Consider the following 24660-nt stretch of genomic DNA (forward strand, 5'->3'; position numbering starts at 1 on the left):
AGATGTGTTGTATATATATGTATGTGCTGCAGTGTTGTATATATATGTATGTGCTGCAGTGTTGTATATATATGTATGTGCTGCAGTGTTGTATATATATGTATGTGCTGCAGTGTTGTATATATATGTATGTGCTGCAGTGTTGTATATATATGTATGTGCTGCAGTGTTGTATATATATGTATGTGCTGCAGTGTTGTATATATATGTATGTGCTGCAGTGTTGTATATATATGTATGTGCTGCAGTGTTGTATATATATGTATGTGCTGCGGTTGTTTTAAGAACGTTGCGACAGCTGCCGTAAAGGAGGTACGTTGCTAGCCTGGTTGCTATGTTTCCGGTTGGTCGTAAAAGTGTTCTTCATGAGTTTGTACCCTGCTCAAATCTCTCAGTAAAGTTATTCATTGGATTATACCTTTTTGTTTTGAACTTTATTACACCTTGGAGCGCTTTTTCCCGTCCATTTTTTCCTGCTTTCGCTATCTGCGCCTAATGACTGAGCTACGTGACGTCATTTCTTGTGATGTCCCACGAGGCATTTCTGGTCGGGACGGGATTCGTTCTCAGGGATTCGAATAAAGAACCAACTCTTTTTCTTTACTATGGTGGTCTCGATAACGGGTACCGGTTTTTAAAAAGGGATTCGAGTCCGAGGACTCGGTTCTTTTCTTATCGAACAACCGGGAAAACCGGTTTCGAGTATCATCCCTATTTGTGGATGTCGGAAACAGCGGGAGGCAGGGTGCAGGTAAAAAGGTATCTAATGCTTAAACCAAAAATAAACAAAAGGTGAGTGCCCCTAAGAAAAGGCATTGAAGCTTAGGGAAGGCTATGCAGAACAAAAATAAAACTGAACTGGCTGCAAAGTAAACAAAAACAGAATGCTGGACAACAGCAAAGACTTACTGTGGAGCAAAGACAATGTACATCCGAACATGACATGACAATCAACAATGTCCCCAGAAAGAAGGATAAAAACAACTGAAATATTCTTGATAGCTAAAACAAAGCAGGTGCGGGAAATATCGCTCAAAGGAAGACATGAAACTGCTACAGGAAAATACCCCCCAAAAAAGGAAAAGCCACCCAAATAGGAGCGCAAGACAAGAAGTAAAACTCTACACACATGAAAACAGCAAAAAAGTCCAAATAAGTCAGGGTGTGATGTGACAGGTGGTGACAGTACACCTACTTTGAGACAAGAGCTATATTGATGCATGCTTGGTGATGCTTTAAAGTCATATCCAACAATTGCGACGACGACTTTTTACTGTCAACTGAGTTTCGTTTATTGATGATGTCTGCTGATGGTGTGCCTCCGGGTTTTTTCAACGCAAAAAATGTGCCTTGGCTCAAAAAAGGTTGAAAAACACTGGTATAGTCGTAATTAAGGTTGTCTCGGTACCAAAATGTATTTCGATAATTTGATACTTTTCTAAATAAAGGGGACCACAATAAAATGTCATAATTGGCTTTATTTTAACAAAAAATGTTAGGGTACATGAAACATATGTTTATTATTGTCATTTAGTCCTTAAATAAAATAGTGAACATACAAGACAACTTATCTTTTAGTAGTGAGTAAACAAACAAAGACTCCTAATTAGTCTGCTGACGTGTGCAGTAACATATTGTGTCATTTATACACCTATTATTTTGTACACATTATAAAGGACAAACTGTAAAAATTTATTATTAATCTACTTGTTCATTTACTGTTAATATCTGCTTATTTTCTATTTTAACATGTTCTATCTACACTTCTGTTCAAATGTAATAATCACTTATTCTTCGGTTGTTTGGATACTTTACATTAGTTTTGGATGATACCACACATTTAGGTATCGATCCGATACCAAGTATACAGGATCATACATTGGTCATATTCAAAGACCTCATGTGTCCAGGGACATATTTACTGACTTTATAAACATAATATGATTTTTTTTTTTGAAAAGAAAAAGATTTTGTGACGAAAAAAAATATCGATGTAATCATAGTAGTATGGCCTAGATACACTATTGTACTTGGTATCATTACAGTGGATGTCAGGTGTAGATCCACAGATTGCATTTGTTTACATTCAGGGGTGCTAGCTTGCCGTTAGCGGTGAGCTATTGCATCCTCTTACGGTGTGTAGTGAAGCATGTTTAGCTATTCCTCGTCCTGCAGTGATACTTGTAAGAAACTTACTTTATTTGTCGCCATGGAGACGAGGATTAGTCATTTAGAAGTAGCTAAAACACTGCAGACTGCGGATGGGCGTTAGCCGCCATCTAGCTAGCCATGTTTTAAAGCACCTCTTCCTGAGGACGTTTTAGTGTTATGACTTCACCTTAATCTTTACTTTTACGGGTCCGTTCTCCCTTTTCTGTCTACACACCGTGTCTGCTTGTTAGTACTCTGTGTGTGTGCGCTGGCAAACATGCTCCTCTGCTCGTAAAATACGCCGTCATGCCTGTAAAAAAATAATAAATCGAGAACTGGTACTTTTCAAACAAAGTATAGTGCCGTTTTTGATTCATGAGTACCGCGATACTATACTAGTAGCAGTATACTGTACAACCCTAGTTCTAATGGAAAGTAAGTTTTTTTTGGTGTATAGTACTTTAGTAAATTGCCCACCAATATACTAATTGGCTTTGTTTTTATTTAGAAAAAAACAAAACATTTAAATACCAGTGTAATATAACTATATTTAACTGTATTTAATAGGGGTTTTCGAATCAATCACAATTTTTATTTGTTACTATTCTTAATCGATTCAATTAATCATGATTAATCACAGTTCAAACGTGTGATTAATTAATTTTTTTTTACATGTATACGAAGCCTCGTGTATAAGCTCCAATTTACGTGCAACTTAATCACATTGCTGGCGGCAATGAGTCGGTTTAGTTCTGTGGTTACGTTACAGCTCCTGTAAATAATGTGTACATACTGTAGGAGTACCATAAGACCACATGGACAGTATGAGAAACCACAAGTTGCCTGTTTGGGTTCATGCGATGGGAGACCGCCATGCGGTTGTAGCTAATGGATGACTCCTTTCCTGCACGATCCCACTGCCTCGGCGAGACTAACGGGTGCTGAGGTCAGGGGTAAAAGGAGATGAATATGTTGAAAGGCCGCAGTCTAGTCGGACCCCTTGGGCACAGCGGGGGGCTTAGGGACGAGTAGGGGTGAAGGCCAACCAACGTCAAGGGGGAAATGACGGATAAATAACCCTAACCCAAACCTAACCCTCTAACCCTAACCCAAAGGGGAAATGTGAAGTGAAGTGAATTACATTTATATAGCGCTTTTTCTCAAGTGACTCAAAGCGCTTTCTTTACATTGTGAAACCCAATATCTAAGTTACATTCAAACCAGTGTGGGTGGCACTGGGAGCAGGTGGGTAAAGTGTCTTGCCCAAGGACACAACGGCAGTGACTAGGATGGCGGAAGCGGGGATCGAACCTGCAACCCTCAAGTTGCTGGCACGGCCGCTCTACCAACCGAGCTATACCGCCCCACAATGACGGATAAATAACCCTAACCCAAACCTAACACTCTAACCCTAACCCAAAGGGGAAATGATGGATAAATTACCTTAACCCAAACCTAACCCTCTAACTCTAACCTTAATCCAAAGGAGAAATTACGGATAAATAACCCTAACCCAAACCTAACCTTCTAACCCTAACCTAAGGGGGAAATGACGGTGACATAACCCAAACCTAAACCTAACCCTCTAACCCTAACCTTAACCCAAGGGGGAAATGACAGATAAATAACCTTAACCCAAACCTAACCCTCTAACACTAACCTTAACCCAGAGAAATGACGGATGAATAACCCTAACCCAAACCTAACCCTCTAACCCTAACCCAAAGGGGAAATTACGGATAAATAACCCTAACCCAAACCTAACCCTCTAACCTTAACCCAAAGGGGAAATTACGGATGAATAACCCTAACCCAAACCTAACACTATAACCCTAACCCAAAGGGGAAATGACGGATACATAACCCTAACCCAAACCTAACCCTCTAACCCTAACCCAAAGGGGAAATTACGGATAAATAACCCTAACCCAAACCTAACCCTCTAACCTTAACCCAAAGGGGAAATGACGGATAAATAACCCTAACCCAAACCTAACAGTCTAACCCTAACCCAAAGGGGAAATGACGGATAAATAACCCTAACCCAAACCTAACCCTCTAACCCTAACCCAAAGGGGAAATTACGGATAAATAACCCTAACCCAAACCTAACACTCTAACCCTAACCCAAAGGGGAAATTACGTATAAATAACCCTAACCCAAACCTAACCTTCTAACCCTAACCCAAAGGGGAAATGACGGATAAATAACCCTAACCCAAACCTAACACTCTAACCCTAACCCAAAGGGGAAATGACGGATAAATAACCCTAACCCAAACCTAACCCTCTAACCCTAACCCAAAGGGGAAATTACGGATAAATAACCCTAACCCAAACCTAACCCTCTAACCTTAACCCAAAGGGGAAATGACAGATAAATAACCCTAACCCAAACCTAACCTTCTAACCCTAACCCAAGGGGGAAATGACGGATAAATAACCCTAACCCAAACCTAACCCTCTAACCCTAACCCAAAGGGGAAATTACGGATAAATAACCCTAACCCAAACCTAACCCTCTAACCTTAACCCAAAGGGGAAATGACGGATAAATAACCCTAACCCAAACCTAACACTCTAACCCTAACCCAAAGGGGAAATGACGGATAAATAACCCTAACCCAAACCTAACACTCTAACCCTAACCCAAAGGGGAAATGACGGATAAATAACCCTAACCCTAAGGGGAAATGACGGATGAATGACCCTAAACTAAACCTAACCCTAACCCTAAACTATTTTTAAGGCTGTGAGAGGAAGGAATGGTGGATGAAAGTATTAGGCAGGAAGAGCTGTTAAATGGGGGATCATAAGGTTCCTAGGAAGAATGAAATACCGTAATATATATAAGTAATATATATAAGTAATATATATCATTCCTACCCTTTGAACCCTGCGGCTTATAAAACCTTGCGGCTAATTAATGGATTTTTCTTTGCGGACGGCGATAAAGCTAATTTATTTTTTTTAAACAAGTAAATACACTGCATAGTTGTGTTATCGTTGGTGCTATGGCGCCATCTTTTAGACGAGTTCGCTCACTGCAAGCGCTGCGGTGCACTTCTGCTTAGACTGAGCTTTCAACCGGAAGTAGAAATGCCGTTCCGTCTTCGAGACGTCCATAGCGTTCCTACTGGAATGGGTTCTTCATTAATCGCTCCAAGCAACGTTAGTACATTTTCCCATTAACTTAAAACAATTCTTACTTACTAAACCGTCCCATGTTGGATGTCTGTAGGAGTGTTTTCACGCACACTTGTACCTGCTATCATGATGTGATGAAGCTAGCGTCGTTAGCATTAGCTACTATGCTAACACGTTCGCGAGTGTCCGTGTTAGTTACCTTACCTTAGCTTCTGTTTTGTTTGATCAGCCGTCCTACTGCCGTGTTACAGACACCGTTTGGAAACAATTAAAGTATGTAAATAAACATTTCACAACGCATACATCTGCGGCCATCAAGTACGGTGCGGCTGATATATGGGAAAAAAAAATGTTACCCCTAAAATTAAGTGGGTGCACCTTATAAACCGGTGCGCTCTGTAGTTCGGAAAATAGCAGTGTTTCCCACACATTCATTTATTTGTGGCGGCCCGCCACGAAAGAATTACGTCCGCCACAAATTTAAAAAAATATTTTTATTTTTTATTTTTTTATTTTTGTCCTGTCCATCTTCTCAGGCAAATCATATAGTTGATGTAGATGCCCATATAGGCTGTTCAGATTTACTTTACAAAAGAGAAGTGTAGGATACTTCTCTTGTTGCCTTATTTGTATTTGACCACTACTGTTTTCTGTTTATTTGGACACCTCTGCCTCTGTTTCACTTTATGTTGCTGGTAAATAATATGGTTGTAGTAGTAGGCTAAAGTTACATTATTTAGTATGCACTAATTAAAGGGGCAGAGCTTTAAGAGACATTTTAGCTTTTATATTTTATAAGATATATTTTTTGTAAGAACCACAATTAATAAATATATTTCAGTGAATAACTTATTGTTCAAATCTGTATATAAATATGTACATAAAATGTTGTAATTATATTGTAAAATGGATGGATGGATGGACGTTTAAAACAAAACTATTATTAATTAGTAAGTATACATTTTTTGAGCCTTTTTAGAGAAAATCATATCATTGTAGTAAATTATGCAAATTACTCGATGATGTCATGGTGACCACGCCCATAGCCACGCCCCCACCGTCACAGGTATCTTGGCAGTTTATGGGAAACACTGAATAGGGTAGGTCATGTTGTCTAATTAGAACCCATCTTAGTCCAGCATCCTCGACAATAACAGACGTGTGAGTACCAATTATCAGACAGCAGATACGCTTTAGGGCGAAAAGCCTGGTGACAAACCTCCCAATCTATTAATTATTCAATTAGGCGTCAGATTAAACCACTAAATCCCTCCCACATTATAATTGCTCATCGGATCAGGGCCTTTTGGACAATTCTTCTAACACTTTGCTGAAGGCCCTTCTTAGTCTATCATGTCTTCAGTTTTGAACCCCACAAGTTCACAAATCCCTACGGATCAAGGATTAATGCTGCGTTCCATTTGTACCAGGAAGACGGAATTTTCACGTTCCTAATCAAAAGTGTAAACTGGAACGCCGCCCGAGGTCGGATTTCGTCCGCGGAAAATCGGCGCATTCTCACCAACCGGAAGTTGGTTCCAAAGATGGCTGCTCTGAATGTAAACAATAATACAGACTTCTATAATACCCGTTATTGGCACTTGTGATTAGTTTTTGTGTTGTTGTACGTTTATATACTATATTTTAATTTTCCTGAGGGAACTCTCCTGGAGGAATCAATAAAGTACTATCTATCTATCTATATACTAGACTATAAGCCGCTACTTTTTTCCTACACTTTGAACCCTGCGGCTTATAAGACGGAGGGGCTAATTTATGGATTTTTCTTTGCTGGTGGCCATAATAAAAATGAAAATGAAAAAAACAATGAGACAAAGAAGGAGTGGCATAAAACACGTCTTTCTGTGGCAGCGTCGGAAAAAGTTGTACATGTAAACAAACTGTTGCGTCACAGTCTACACGACTATGGTGAGTTCAAGGACCGCTAAAATTAGTCCAACATTCACACATATAAGGTTCTATGCTAAAAAGTCATCTATTATTTTTCTGCCGCAAAAATTTGGCGCGCTCTACAGTCCACAGTTTTTATCCGATCGGAACCGTTCCGAGTATCAAAACGTTCGGCTCGACCGGGAATCTTGAGCTCCCAAAAAACATTTTTTTTAAATATCACAGATTACCCAGAATTCCTGGTTTTACGAGTAATTTTTCCCATTGAAAACGAATGGGCCATTTTTCGAAGTTGCACAATTCCCACATTTTTCAAACCGTTCCACCATCCACACATTCCACTCAAACTACTATTTTCCAAGCTCAAAAAAATTCCAGGAATTCACAGAATTCCCGGAAAGCCCTACTTTCACAGTCCACAACCATTTTTTACCATTCCACTTTCAAAACATTCCTCTTATGTGGGACAACGAAAGTTGTTGTTTTTTTCGTAAAAATTCAGGGTTTTCCTGAAATTCCGAAATACCAATTACAATTCAAACTGTTACCACGTCAACATTTTTCAACCGTTTCGAAAAATTCCACCAACCCATTCATATCATGTAGGACAATTTTGGTATTACCTACACTACCGTTCAAAAGTTTGGGGTCACATTGAAATGTCTTTATTTTTGAAGGAAAAGCACTGTACTTTTCAATGAAGATAACTTTAAACTAGTCTTAACTTTAAAGAAATACACTCTATACATTGATAATGTGGTAAATGACTATTCTAGCTGCAAATGTCTGGTTTTTGGTGCAATATCTACATAGGTGTATAGAGGCCCATTTCCAGCAACTCTCACTCCAGTGTTCTAATGGTACAATGTGTTTGCTCATTGGCTCAGAAGGCTAATTGATGATTAGAAAACCCTTGTGCAATCATGTTCACACATCTGAAAACAGTTTAGCTCGTTACAGAAGCTACAAAACTGACCTTCCTTTGAGCAGATTGAGTTTCTGGAGCATCACACTTGTGGGGTCAATTAAACGCTCAAAATGGCCAGAAAAAGAGAACTTTCATCTGAAACTCGACAGTCTATTCTTGTTCTTAGAAATGAAGGCTATTCCACTAAATTGTTTGGGTGACCCCAAACTTTTGAACGGTAGTGTATATTTTCAAAAAAATTAGTTTTTCCCAAAATTCACAAATTTATAGGAAATTCCCATTGAAAAGAACGGACATATTCATAGTTATACGATGACCTACATTCTCTATATTTTTGCGCCATTTTTTACCCCGATTCAACCATCAACCCGAGGTCGGGTTAGGGTTAGGGTTAACCCTAACCCGTTTTACTGCCGTGTTACAGACAGCCTTTGTAAACAATTAAGGTATGTAAATAAACATTTACAGAATATTTCTGTGTAAATAACATTTCACAACGTATATATCTGCAGTTGCGTCTAATATATGGGAGAATATTTTTTTCTTCTAAAACTTAGTTAGGCGCTAGCAAAAGCGTCTTTCTCTTCTTCATCAACTGTGTTTGAAGGTTGCAGAAATAGTCCATAAGTTTTTTATATTCTAAAAATAGCTTTTGTGGATGTGGCCATCTTGATTTCCAACCTCCTAACTGGACTGCTGACAACTCGACTGTGATGTCACTCCCAGGTAAATGGAAGGCAACATAAGTCCAGGAGCGCTATAGCCAGAGAGCCGGAATCCATGGGCTGTCACCTTAATGTCCAGCACAGCTCTTAAGGCATACAACGTACTGTTATGCGTCCGTAATGAAGGGGTTATAAAAGCATGTTTGGATGTGTTAAATGTGCAAATCCCTGATCAACCTTCGCTCCGACATCAATGACATCCAACCTCACCAATGTGCACAAACAACAACCAAACACACACACCCTCCAACATCTTGTACAAAGTATTTCCAGACAAGTGGAAGCTAACACTAATTCACACACACACTCGGCGTAGGACAATCACAGCGTTTTCACGCTGTTGTTGTTATTTACATGACTGACTAATACTGAGTGACGACAAAGTCGTTTGCATGGACCTCAGCCACCTGCATCATTTTGACTCAGTGCTGGACAGTTCTTGTCAGTGTGTGCACAAGTTTTATGTACGGTATATTACAGTAGATCTTATCAAAATACAATTCAATAGAAGTAAAACCCCAAAACGTGTTGATAGCGCGTGATATTAAGAAGATAAATCATGTGTGGGTGTCCAAACTTTTTCCACTGAGGCCGCGCACAGAAAAATGAAAACATGCAGGGGCCATTTTGATATTTTTCATTTTCAAAACCAATACAATGTATGGATTTATTTTTACCTTTAGGGCTCCCGTCAAGTTTGGTCCCCGGAACCCAGAAGTGTCTTAGTCATAAAAATGTTTTTTTAAAAGTCATATTTTAGTCTATTTTAGCACCTCCAAAACCCTCAAATCTAAACTCCAAACATCTCAGAACAAGCTAGTCAGGTTACTTCTAGACCTCCACCCCAGATCCCACCTCACTCCTACCCACTTCTCTAAAGTGGGCTGGCTCAAGGTGGAGGACAGAGTTAAACAACTTGCACTGAGCCTAGTCTATAAAATCCGCTACACCTCCCTGATACCGAAGTACATGTCAAACTACTTCCTTAACGTAAATGACCGCCATAACCACAACACCAGGGGGTGCTCCACTAACCACGTTAAACCCAGATTCCGAACTAACAAAGGTCTTAACTCATTCTCTTTCTATGCCACATCAATGTGGAATGCGCTCCCAACAGGTATAAAAGAAAGGGCATCTCTATCCTCCTTCAAAACCGCTATAAAAGTTCACCTCCAGGCAGCTACAACCCTAAACTAACACCCTCCCCGGATTGCTAATAATCAAATGTAAACAATCAAATGCAGATTCTTTTTCTTATGCCTTCTGATCTCTCTCTCTCTCTCTCTCTCTCTCTCTCTCTATGTCCACTACTTGATGTCCATACCCCCCCCCCCCACCCCACCCCCCCTCCACACTCCTGATTGTAAATAATGTAAATAATTCAATGTGATTATCTTGTGTGATGACTGTATTATGATGATAGTATATATGATAGTATATATCTGTATCATGAATCAATTTAAGTGGACCCCGACTTAAACAAGTTGAAAAACTTATTCGGGTGTTACCATTTAGTGGTCAATTGTACGGAATATGTACTTCACTGTGCAACCTACTAATAAAAGTCTCAACTCAACTCAACTCAAGTCTTTTTTAATGACTATTCTATGCTTAAATCTCTAAATTAACTTTAGGTCTATATAAAAGTGAAAAAACGTGTTTTTGTTTCATGCCCTTATTTTTAAAGAAAACCCTGTTTTATATGGTCAAAAAAATTATTTGTTTTTAAATGCAATATTTTCACCAAAAAATATTTCAAAGTGTAATATTTGATCAGAATTAATTGGAGCCTTAAATAGGTCAATAATTAATAACACTGTTGTTTTTACTTAATTACTATTTTTTTAGCAGTAAAAATTATTCCAAGAGGGCCCCACTCTTAAAAGTGTTCAAAATAATATTTTTTTTTACTTTTAACACTTAAATCTTTAGCTTGACTTCAGATCTATCTGTCAAATGTAAGTTTTTATAATTTAAAAAAAAAATTTTTTAATGTCCTTTTTGTCAAAGAAAACTTTGTTTTTTATTTGGCAAACACACAAAATATGCAATATTTTCACCCAAAAATATGTCAAAGTGGAATATTTGATGTGAAGTAATTGGAGCCTTAAATATGTCAATAATTCATTACAACATTGATTTTGATTCATTATTATTATTTGAGCAATGACAGTTTTAAAGAAAAAAAAACACTTACTTTGTGTTATTAGAGTCAACAGTGCAACTGGTAATTAAAGGCCTACTGAAATGATTTTTTTTTTATTTAAACGGGAATAGCAGATCCATTCTATGTGTCATACTTGATCATTTCGCGATATTGCCATATTTTTGCTGAAAGGATTTAGTAGAGAAAATCGACGATAAAGTTCGCAACTTTTGTTCGCTGATAAAAAAAAGCCTTGCCTGTAGCGGAAGTAGCGTGACGTCACAGGAGCTAGTATTCCTCACAATTCCCCGTTGTTTACAATGGAGCGAGAGAGATTCGGACCGAGAAAGTGACGATTACCCCATTAATTTGAGCGAGGATGAAAGATTCGTAGATGAGGAACGTTACAGTGAAGGACTTGAGAGGCAGTGATGGATGTATCTTTTTTCGCTCTGACCGTAACTTAGGTACAAGCTGGCTCATTGGATTCCACACTCTCCTTTTTCTATTGTAGATCACGGATTTGTATTTTAAACCACCTTGGATACTATAACTTCTTGAAAATGAGAGTCGAGCACGCGAAATGGACATTTAAAGTGACTTTTATCTCCAAGACAATACATCGGTGACACACTTAGCTACTGAGCTAACGTGTTAGCATCATTCTCAAATGAAGATAGAAACAAAATAAATAAACCCCTGACTGGAAGGATAGACAGAAGACCAACAATAATATTAAACCATGTACGTGTAACTACACGGTTAAAAATTCTCAGCCTGGTAAGGCTTAACAATGCTGTTGCTAACGACGCTAAGGCTAATTTAGCAACTTAGCAACCGGACCTCACAGAACTATGTACTCTCTCCTTTTTCTATTGTGGATCACGGATTTGTATTTTAAACCACCTCGGATACTATATCCTCTTGAAAATGAGAGTCGAGCACGCGAAATGGACATTTAAAGTGACTTTTATCTCCAAGACAATACATCGGTGACACACGTAGCTACTGAGCTAGCGTGATAGCATCGTTCTCAAATGAAGATAGAAACAAAATAAATAAACCCCTGACTGGAAGGATAGACAGAAGACCAACAATACAATTAAACCATGTACTTGTAACTACACGGTTAAAAATTCTCAGCCTGGTAAGGCTTAAAAATGCTGTTGCTAACGACGCTAAGGCTAATTTAGCAACTTAGCAACTGCAGCGAAAATGTGATTTTTTTATCGCCCAAAGATGACGAAAAAGTCGCAATCTGGTCGCATTACGTTTGGACTGAAGTTGAAAAGATCAAATTCCAATTGGATTCAGAAAAATCCGATCTGTGTCACTTGAGAGCAAAAATATCCCATTTGGTGTGCAGTGTAAACGTGCACACATTTCAGTATGGATCTGCTGTACACTGAAAATGACTCTACACATAATTAGTGTCAATAGCTGGTGAAATAAGTGAGTAATACGATTTACGTTAAAAAGTACGTAATCGCTATTGCCATTTATTCCGATCACAAACGCCGATCTCTTCAGGTTTATTTTTAGTGCCCCGGCTGACGAGTGGCTAGCAGCTAATAAAATGTTGCTCCACCAAGCTAATAATAATCACCTCCATTACAGCAAATAAACCGCTTTTCTTAGTATCCTATAGCGCTGCACGAGTAATCCAAATTGAATCGACATCGAGGTTTGAATTAGTCCGGTAAATAACTGCAAGAGGTTGGGGTTGTGGGTTTTTTCCGCCGTCACCGGCATTTGAGTGACAGCCATGTTCGCCACTAGCCACTGAGAAGTGCCCCAAGGTAACACAAATTAGGAGGAAAATTTCGATTATAAAACCAAATGTCACGTTGTGGTCATATTTCAACCAATGAACACGGACAAAGTACATTTTTGCAAAATGTTGAAAGAGCCGTATTGGACCAAAAACACAAAAAACTAATCTGTCTGGAGCCGCAAAAATTCAAAGCCTTATATAAGTGTTATAATGAAGGCAACACATGATGTAAGTGTCTATATTAGCCTACTATCAAAATGACATTAAAAGTCTTATATAAGTGTTATAATGAAGACAACACATGATGTAAGTGTCTATATTAGCTATATTAGCCTACTATCAAATTGACATTAAAAGTCTTATATAAGTGTTATAATGAAGACAACACATGATGTAAGTGTCTATATTAGCTATATTAGCCTACTATCAAAATGACATTAAAAGTCTTATATAAGTGTTATAATGAAGACAACACATGATGTAAGTGTCTATATTAGCTATATTAGCCTACTATCAAATTGACATTAAAAGTCTTATATAAGTGTTATAATGAAGGCAACACATGATGTAAGTGTCTATATTAGCCTACTATCAAAATGACATTAAAAGTCTTATATAAGTGTTATAATGAAGACAACACATGATGTAAGTGTCTATATTAGCTATATTAGCCTACTATCAAATTGACATTAAAAGTCTTATATAAGTGTTATAATGAAGACAACACATGATGTAAGTGTCTATATTAGCTATATTAGCCTACTATCAAAATGACATTGAAAGTCTTATATAAGTGTTATAATGAAGACAACACATGATGTAAGTGTCTATATTAGCTATATTAGCCTACTATCAAAATGACATTGAAAGTCTTATATAAGTGTTATAATGAAGGCAACACATGATGTAAGTGTCTATATTAGCCTACTATCAAAATGACATTAAAAGTCTTATATAAGTGTTATAATGAAGACAACACATGATGTAAGTGTCTATATTAGCTATATTAGCCTACTATCAAATTGACATTAAAAGTCTTATATAAGTGTTATAATGAAGACAACACATGATGTAAGTGTCTATATTAGCTATATTAGCCTACTATCAAAATGACATTGAAAGTCTTATATAAGTGTTATAATGAAGACAACACATGATGTAAGTGTCTATATTAGCCTACTATCAAAATGACTTTAAAAGTCTTATATAAGTGTTATAATGAAGACAACACACGATGTAAGTGTCTATATTAGCCTACTATCAAAATGACATTAAAAGTCTTATATAAGTGTTATAATGAAGACAACACATGATGTAAGTGTCTATATTAGCTATATTAGCCTACTATCAAAATGACATTAAAAGTCTTATATAAGTGTTATAATGAAGGCAACACATGATGTAAGTGTCTATATTAGCTATATTAGCCTACTATCAAAATGACATTAAAAGTCTTATAATGAAGACAACACATGATGTAAGTGTCTATATTAGCTATATTAGCCTACTATCAAAATGACATTAAAAGTCTTATATAAGTGTTATAATGAAGACAACACATGATGTAAGTGTCTATATTAGCTATATTAGCCTACTATCAAAATGACTTTAAAAGTCTTATATAAGTGTTATAATGAAGACAACACATGATGTAAGTGTCTATATTAGCTATATTAGCCTACTATCAAAATGACATTAAAAGTCTTATATAAGTGTTATAATGAAGACAACACATGATGTAAGTGTCTATATTAGCTATAATAGCCTACTATCAAAATGACATTAAAAGTCTTATATAAGTGTTATAATGAAGACAACACATGATGTGTCTATATTAGCTATATTAGCCTACTATCAAAATGACTATGTGCCGCAGGCTGACACAAATCTTTGTTGACAGAAATGTTGAAATGTAATATTTATTCTACACATTTTTACAACGTTGGAAAACATTAGTAAAACGTCTCAGAGGGTGAGATAACTCCTGGAAATGTCTTAGAATGACCAAAGGTATAGATGTGTGTGTCCAAGTTCTATTGGATTTATTAAAATCGTTGCAAGCTGGGTAACATTTGCTGTGGTCTGGAACAACATGGCACACAAACAACTATCAGAAATGCAGCCAATGTTGCATACAGATAATGTGTCATGATACATGCAAATATAAATTAAATACACAGAGAACATAAGTAAAGGAAATTAACTGTCAATCAAATATAGCTACAAACGAGGCATCATTTTTCCCATTGAAAATGAACGGGCCATTATCGAACTTGCACAATTCCCATATTTCTCACCCGATTAAAACCTTTCCACCATCCACACACTCCACTCCCATTGGACAATCAAACTATTATTTTCCAAGTTCCAAAGTATTCCAGGCATTCCCAGAATTCCCTGTTTTCCAATGACCTATTTTCACTTCTTCCTGGAAGGTTTTCATAGTCCACATTTTTCAACCGTTTTTTGGACCATTCCACCTTCAAAACCTTCTTAGTTGGGACAACAAAATTAATTTTTTTGTCTCGTAAAAATTCTGGGTTTTCCCTGAAATTCCAGGAATTCCGAAATACCAATTCAAATTCAAACTGTTACTATGTCAAAATGTGTCAACCATTTCGAAAAATTCCAACACCAACCCATTCATATCATCTAGGACAACTGTGGTATTACCTATATTTTCAAACATTCACGGTTTTCCTCAAATTCCCGAATTGCTAAGAAATTCCCCATTGAAAAAAACAGACATATTCATAGTTAAAGTTAAAGTACCACTGATAGTCACACACACACTAGGTGTGGTGAAAATTTTCAACCGTTTTTGACCATTCCACCTTCAAAACATTCCTCTAAGTTGGGAGAACAAAAGTAATTCTTTTGTCTCGTAAAAATTCTGGGTTTTCCCTGAAATTCCAGGAATTCCGAAATACCAATTAAAATTCAAACTGTTGCTACGTCGACATTTTTCAACCGTTTTACACAATTCCAACACCAACCCATTCATATCATCTCGGACAATTGTGGTATTACCTATATTTTCAAACATTCACGGTTTTCCTCAAATTCCCGAATTGCTAAGAAATTCCCCATTGAAAAAAACAGACATATTCATAGTTAATGTTAAAGTACAACTGATAGTCACACACACACTAGGTGTGGTGAAAATTTTCAACCGTTTTTGAGCATTCCACCTTCAAAACATTCCTCTAAGTTGGGACAACAAAAGTAATTATTTTGTCTCGTACAAATTCTGGGTTTTCCCCTGAAATTCCAGGAATTCCGAAATACCAATTAAAATTCAAACTGTTGCTACGTCGGCATTTTTCAACCGTTTTACACAATTCCAACACCAACCCATTCATATCATCTAGGACAATTGTGGTATTACCTATATTTTCAAACATTCATGGTTTTCCCCAAATTCCCGAATTTCTAGGAAATTCCCCATTGAAAAAAACGTACATATTCATAGTTAAAGTACCACTGATAGTCACACACACACTAGGTGTGGTGACATTTTTCAACCTATTTTGACCATTCCACCTTCAAAACATTCCTCTAAGATGGGACAACAAAAGTAATTTTTTTGTCTCGTAAAAATTCCGGGTTTTTCCTGAAATTCCAGGAATTCCGAAATACCAATTCAAATTCAAACTGTTACTACGTCAACATTTTTCAACCATTTTGAAAAATTCCAACACCAACCCATTCATATCATCTAGGACAATTGTGGTATTACCTATATTTTCAAACATTCACGGTTTTTCCCCAAATTCCCAAATTTCTAGGAAAATCCCCATTGAAAAAACTGTACATATTCATAGTTAAAGTACCACTGATAGTCACACACACACTAGGTGTGGTGACATTTTTCAACCTATTTTGACCATTCCACCTTCAAAACATTCCTCTAAGATGGGACAACAAAAGTAATTTTTTTGTCTCGTAAAAATTCCGGGTTTTTCCTGAAATTCCAGGAATTCCGAAATACCAATTCAAATTCAAACTGTTACTACGTCAACATTTTTCAACCATTTTGAAAAATTCCAACACCAACCCATTCATATCATCTAGGACAATTGTGGTATTACCTATATTTTCAAACATTCACGGTTTTTCCCCAAATTCCCAAATTTCTAGGAAAATCCCCATTGAAAAAACTGTACATATTCATAGTTAAAGTACCACTGATAGTCACACACACACTAGGTGTGGTGACATTTTTCAACCTATTTTGACCATTCCACCTTCAAAACATTCCTCTAAGATGGGACAACAAAAGTAATTTTTTTGTCTCGTAAAAATTCCGGGTTTTTCCTGAAATTCCAGGAATTCCGAAATACCAATTAAAATTCAAACTGTTACTACGTCAACATTTTTCAACCATTTCGAAAAATTCCAACACCAACCCATTCATATCATCTAGGACAATTGTGGTATTACCTATATTTTCAAACATTCACGGTTTTTCCCCAAATTCCCAAATTTCTAGGAAAATCCCCATTGAAAAAACTGTACATATTCATAGTTAAAGTACCACTGATAGTCACACACACACTAGGTGTGGTGACATTTTTCAACCTATTTTGACCATTCCACCTTCAAAACATTCCTCTAAGATGGGACAACAAAAGTAATTTTTTTGTCTCGTAAAAATTCCGGGTTTTTCCTGAAATTCCAGGAATTCCGAAATACCAATTAAAATTCAAACTGTTACTACGTCAACATTTTTCAACCATTTCGAAAAATTCCAACACCAACCCATTCATATCATCTAGGACAATTGTGGTATTACCTATATTTTCAAACATTCACGGTTTTTCCCCAAATTCCCAAATTTCTCTGAAAATCCCCATTGAAAAAACCTGACATATTCATAGCTAAATTAAAGATATAGTACCACTGATAGTCACACACACACACACTAGGTGTGGTGAAATTACCCTCTGCATTTGACCCATCCCCTTGTTCCACCCGCTGGGAAGTGAGGGGAGCAGTGATCAGCAGTGGTGGCCGCGCTCGGGAATAATTTTTGGTGATTTAAACCCCCAAGCAGGGAGGGAATGGGTCCCATTTTTATAGTCTTTGGTATGACTCGGCCGGGGTTTGAACTCACGACTTACCAATCTCGGGGCGGACACTAACCACAAGTAATACATTCTCAATATTTTGTGCCATTTTTTTTTACCCCGATTCAACCATCAACCCACAAGTCTCAAGAACCCACACCTAAAAAAAAACGTAAACAGGAAGTCGGCCATTTTGGTTATTGTCGGCAAAAAACAGGGGTCGTACTTTAACGAACTCCTCCTTGGGACTTTGACCTATTGGTAGGGTTGGGTATCGAGTATCGAGTATCGATTGGAACCGGGGCTAACTTTCCGATTCTCCCGGAATCGTTCAAAAGTTTACATTTCGATTCCTAGTTTCGATACCCAGTCCGCCGACCGGAAAAAAATATGTCCGCCGACCGGAAGAAGAAGCCGCTGAACACCAACGAAGAAGCGCCCAACCCCGGAAGTGTTAGCATAGCCGAGGGAGTCAGTCAAGCTCAAGTATGGATAGCGGGCGTCGGCGGTCGAAAGTGTGGCTTTACTTTACAAAAAAAAATGAAATAACCGCGAAATAACAGAGAAGGCGGATATGGTCATTTTCCTAAACAAGAACTGTCTCTGATTGTATACTGTACCTGCTGCTAATCTGGACTGGGTTTTGCAAGTGGTTTCTTATTGTTTATTTGCTTTTCTGCACCAGGTTAGCCCATCAGTGGGAGCACGGTAACATTTTTAAATACCTGCAGCATCATACACTTGTGTGTGTAAATGTGTTTTCATGAGGTTTCCTGCAGCATCATACACTTATGTGTAAAGGTGTTTTCATGAGGTTTCCTGCAGCATCGTACACTTATGTGTAAAGGTGTTTTCATGAGGTTTCCTGCAGCATCATACTTATGTGTAAAGGTGTTTTCATGAGGTTTCCTGCAGCATCGTACACTTATGTGTAAAGGTGTTTTCATGAGGTTTCCTGCAGCATCATACACTTATGTGTAAAGGTGTTTTCATGAGGTTTCCTGCAGCATCGTACACTTATGTGTAAAGGTGTTTTCATGAGGTTTCCTGCAGCATCATACACTTATGTGTAAAGGTGTTTTCATGAGGTTTCCTGCAGCATCATACACTTATGTGTAAAGGTGTTTTCATGAGGTTTCCTGCAGCATCATACACTTATGTGTAAAGGTGTTTTCATGAGGTTTCCTGCAGCATCATACACTTGTGTGTGTAAATGTGTTTTCATGAGGTTTCCTGCAGCATCATACACTTATGTGTAAAGGTGTTTTCATGAGGTTTCCTGCAGCATCGTACACTTATGTGTAAAGGTGTTTTCATGAGGTTTCCTGCAGCATCATACACTTGTGTGTGTAAATGTGTTTTCATGAGGTTTCCTGCAGCATCATACACTTATGTGTAAAGGTGTTTTCATGAGGTTTCCTGCAGCATCATACACTTATGTGTAAATGTGTTTTCATGAGGTTTTCAAAAATAAAGCTCTCTTGAGGAAAGTGTACCCCTGGGAAAATGTATTCATAATGTATAATATTTATATTCAAGTTCATAGATTTGATATTTATATTCTAGTTGTAAACAGCCCTGTGAGGAATTTATAGTAAAGTTCATAAAAAGTTAATAGAATTAAAATTGATGGAGAATGTCAGACTATTTCATTCAGAAAGACTGTAGGTTAGCTAGCTCATTTAAAATATCCTAAACTTTTTTTTGACCCTGCCTCTTAAAAGAATCGGAATCGAGAATCGCCAGGAATCGGAATCGGAATCGATCGAATTCAAACGATACCCAACCCTACCTATTGGTCGCGGTTAAAATGATACTGTTTTTTTGTAATAGTATTTTTTTTTTTAATTAACTAAATTGGTCCCTAGTCGCACTTTGGACACCCCTGATTATTAAACAACCACAGCAAAAGACGGTGGTCGATGACAGACCCCGGACGTTACCCCCGCAACCCCCAGGATGCTCCGGCCGGGTATTATTATTTCCTTCACTTTCCATTGTGGCTCGGCCTTCGGTACTTTCAAGTACGAAAAACCGTATAAATATTTGATGTTTCAACTTCAAGTCCCGTGATGGCGTTGAAGCAAGTGAGCTCAGCTCGGTGCCCCACCCTGTAAGGATGGAGTCAAGTGTCCATTACTGGCATCACATTAGTGGGGAAGGGGGGGGGGGCATCTGCAGTCATATTCCTCCGAAGATACACGACGATAAAGGATCGGTTTAGAAACTAAATGTGCGATTAAATCGTAGACATTCGGGGTTTTAACGGGCTTGTGTTGTTTGTTTTGTCCGCCATGACAACTGCTGCGTTGAGCGGAAACCATGAAAAGTACATTTAAAAATAAAAAAAGATATAAAAATAGATGTTTTATGTATTAATGGCGGAAGTGGAACCGCGTGTGTGGTACGCAGATGTGACGGCAACGCCTTCCGCAGCCTCGTTTTAGAGGTCCGGCGACCGGAAGACACCCACCTGCCTTATCCGGCTCTGGTGCATCGGCGGCGGCTGCGTGCCCTCCGGCGACGTGTTGTTGGAGGAGGCCAGTTTGAGGTCGGAGCCGCCGCCCCTGGAGAGAGCCTCTTCGGGGCTGCTGGACATGGTGTCACTCCCACCCTCCTCCTCCTCCCCTGGCTGGGCCGGCGGACTGCGGCTGGAGGGAGGCGGTAGAACCGCGGTGGTGGTGGTGGCGGCGAGCGAGGGGGTCGTGTGGAGGAGCCTTGACGCCGGTCCGAGATGGGGTGTGAGAGCGGGCTTCAGAATCCACAGAGCCGGGCGGTGTTCATGCTGGAGGACGGAGGACAAACGCCAGTGTTGTGTTCCTGATGGGAGCGCGTGGACGTGAACGCGCCTTCTGACGCGCTTCCCAGAAACGCTGCAGGATCGATGGTGCGTTCAGGGACACTCAGTAACAACAAGCACTCAACCAATTTCTCTCTCTCTCTCTCTCCATTTCAAATCTATTATTATTGTGTGAATGCTCCAAAGCATTCACACATTGATTTTCTACACCAAAATTCAATTTATTATTATTATTCTCCAGATTTTGACGCGCTCCACCTTCCACGTTTTTCACCCGATTCAAATGTTCCAACTTCAAATTGTTCAGCCAATCGCGGGCTTTCCCTTGACAAATTCCAAAAATTCCCAGATTTCCCAGAATTCCAGGTTGTCCAGGACATTTTTCCCATTCAAAATGAATTGGCCATTTTTCAAACTTTCACCATTTCCATATTTTTCAACTAGGGATGTCCGATAATGGCTTTTTGCCGATATCCGATATTGTCCAACTCTTTAATTACCGATGCCGATATCAACCGATACCGATATCAAGCGATATATGCAGTCGTGGAATTAACACATTATTATGCCTAATTTGGACAACCAGGTATGGTGAAGATAAGGTACTTTTAAAAAAAATTAGTAAAATAAGATAAATAAATTAAAAACATTTTCTTGAATAAAAAAGAAAGTACAACAATATAAAAACAGTTACATAGAAACTAGTAATTAATGAAAATTTGTACAATTAACTGTTAAAGGTTAGTACTATTAGTGGAGCAGCAGCACGCACAATCATGTGTGCTTACGGACTGTATCCCTTGCAGACTATATTGATATATATTGATATATAATGTAGGAATCAGAATACTAATAACAGAAAGAAACAACCCTTTTGTGTGAATGAGTGTAAATGGGGGGAGGGAGGTTTTTTGGGTTGGTGCACTAATTGTAAGTGTATCTTGTGTTTTTTATGCTGATTTAATTTTAAAAAAAACAAAAAAAACAAAAAACGATACCGATAATAAAAAAACCGATACCGATAATTTCCGATATTACATTTTAACGCATATATCGGCCGATAATATCGGCAGGCCGTTATTATCGGACATCTCTATTTTCAACCTATTCCCAACCATGCCACCTTCAACATATTCCACCATTCTGGAAATTCAAACCATCATTTTTCCAAGTTAAAACAATTCCAGGATTTCCCAGAATTCCTGGTTTTCCAGAGCCTTATTTCCACCCTTTTTTATGGCGACTACTCCTTCCACATTTTTCAACGCATTTCAACCGTCCCACCGTCAGAACATTCCTCTTAATCAGGACAGGAAAAAATCCCGGTTTTCCCGAAATTCCAGGAATTTCGTAATACAATTTCTCAATTCAATATATTACAACTTCAACATTTCTCGACCGATTTGAAAAAATTCCAACACCAACCATTCAGAACATTCAAGTGTTTTAAGATTTTCTCCAAAAATTCCCTCCTTTCCCGAAATTCCCATAAAATTCCCATTGAATTCTCAGTTTTCCGGGACATTTTTCCCGTTCAAAATGAATTGGCCATTTTTTAAACTTCCACCATTTCCACATTTCTCAACCTATTCAAACCATTCCACCTTCTATACGTTCCACTCATCCTGGAAATTCAAACTATCAAGTTCAAAATAATTCCAGGAATTGCCTTTTTTTCTGGCAACTACTCCTCCCACATTTTTCAACCCACTGTAACCGTCCCACCATCAAAACATTCCTCTTAAACAGGACAAAAAACGACCTGGAAAAATTCCCGGTTTTCCCAAGATTCCTGGAACTCCCTAATACCATTTCTCAATTAAACATGTTACTACTTCAACATTTCTCGACCGATTTGAAAAAGTCCAACACCAACCATTTCAGCTCATTCAGAACATTCAAGTATTTTAACATTTTCCCCAAAAATTCACTCTTTTCCCGAAATTCCCATAAAATTCCCATTGAATTCTCCGTTTTCAGGGACATTTTTCCTCATTCAAAATGAATTGGCCATTTTTCAAACTTCCACCATTTCAACATTTTCCAACCTATTCCAAACCATTCCACCTGCAACATATTCCACTCATCCTGGAAATTCAAACTATCATTTTTCCAAGTTAAAAAAATTCCAGGATTTTCCAGAATTCCTGGTTTTCCAGAGCCTTTTTTCCACCCTTTTTTCTGGCGACTACTCCTTCCACATTTTTCAACGCATTTCAACCGTTCTACCGTCAAAACATTCCTCTTAATCAGGACAAAAAAACAAAGTTGTTTTTTGAACAGGAAAAATTCCCAGTTTGCCCGAAATTCCCGAAATTCCGTAATACCATTTTTCAATTCAATATATTACAACTTCAACATTTCTCAACAGGATTTGAAAAATTCCAACACCAACCATTCAGAACATTCAAGTATTTTAACATGTTCCCAAAAACTTCCCTCTTTTCCCGAAATTCCCATAAAATTCCCATTGAATTCTCAGTTTTCAGGGACATTTTTCCCCATTCAAAATGAATTGGCCATTTTTCAAACTTCCACCATTTCCACATTTTTCAACCTATTCCAAACCATTCCACCTTCAACATATTCCACTCATCCTGGAAATTCAAACTATCATTTTTCCAAGTTAAAAAAATTCCAGGATTTTCCAGAATTCCTGGTTTTTCAGAGCCTTATTTCCACACTTTTTTCTGGCGACTACTCCTTCCACATTTTTCAACGCATTTCAACCGTTCCACCGTCAGAACATTCCTCTTAATCAGGACAAAAAACAAAGTTGTTTTTTGAACAAGAACAATTCCCGGTTTTCCCGAAATTCCGTAACACAATTTCTCTATTCAATTTGTTACATCTTCAACATTTCTTGACCGATTTGAAAAATTCCAACACCAACCATTCAGAACATTCAGGTATTTTAACATTTTCTCAAAAAAATTCCCTCTTTTCCGAAATTACCATGAAATTCCCATTAAATTCTCAGTTTTCAGGGACATTTTTTCCCCACTCCAAATGAATTGGCCATTTTTCAAACAGCCACCATTTCCAAATTTGTCAACCTATTCAAACTCATCCTGGAAATTCAAACTATCAAGTTCAAAATAATTCCAGGAATTGCCTTTTTTTCTAACCCTTTTTTCTGGCAACTACTCCTCGCACCTTTTTCAACCCACTCTAACCGTCCCACCATCAAAACATTCCTCTTAAACAGGACAAAAAACGACCTGGAAAAATTCCCGGTTTTCCCAAAATTCCTGGAACTCCCTAATACCATTTCTCAATTAAACATGTTACTACTTCAACATTTCTCGACCGATTTGAAAAAGTCCAACACCAACCATTTCAGCTCATTCAGACCATTCAAGTCTTTTAACATTGTCCCCAAAAATTCCCTCTTTTCCCGAAATTCCCATAAAATTCCCATTGAATTCTCCGTTTTCAGGGACATTTTTCCTCATTCAAAATGAATTGGCCATTTTTCAAACTTCCACCATTTCCACATTTTTCAACCTATTCCAAACCATTCCACCTTCAACATATTCCACTCATCCTGGAAATTCAAACTATCATTTTTCCAAGTTAAAAAAAATTCCAGGATTTTCCAGAATTCCTGGTTTTCCAGAGCCTTATTTCCACCCTTTTTTATGGCGACTACTCCTTCCACATTGTTCAACGCATTTCAACCGTTCTACCGTCAGAACATTCCTCTTAATCAGGACAAAAAACAAAGTTGTTTTTTGAACAGGAAAAATTCCCGGTTTTCCCGAAATTCAAGGAATTTCATAATATAATTTCTCAATTCAATATAATACAACTTCAACATTTCTCGACGAATTTGGAAAATTCCAACACCAACCATTTCAACTCATTCACTCATTTTTTTTCATCATTTTCAAAAAAATTCCCGCTTTTCCCGAAATCCCCAAAGTTTTTGGAAATTCCCATTAAAATGAATTGGCCATTCTTCAAACTTCCACAATTCCCAAATTTTTCAACCCATTCCACCTTT

At 37.8% G+C, this 24660-nt stretch overlaps 1 protein-coding gene across 7 annotated transcripts in view; it reads right to left on the reverse strand.

Annotated features, from left to right (window-relative positions):
* Positions 1 to 20714, reverse strand: part of LOC133634191 (ankyrin-2-like) — a 195092-nt gene extending 174378 nt beyond the window's left edge. For all 7 annotated transcript variants that reach the window (XM_062027271.1, XM_062027272.1, XM_062027268.1 and 4 more), the window contains exon 1: positions 20328 to 20714. In XM_062027271.1, coding sequence (XP_061883255.1) covers positions 20328 to 20453 — 126 coding nt within the window. In that variant the 5' untranslated portion in view covers positions 20454 to 20714. The remainder of the gene's footprint in view (positions 1 to 20327) is intronic.
* Between the last annotated feature and the right edge of the window lie 3946 nt (positions 20715 to 24660).

This window comes from Entelurus aequoreus, linkage group LG18 (genome assembly GCF_033978785.1).
Source record: "Entelurus aequoreus isolate RoL-2023_Sb linkage group LG18, RoL_Eaeq_v1.1, whole genome shotgun sequence".
NCBI classification, from domain to species: domain Eukaryota; kingdom Metazoa; phylum Chordata; class Actinopteri; order Syngnathiformes; family Syngnathidae; genus Entelurus; species Entelurus aequoreus.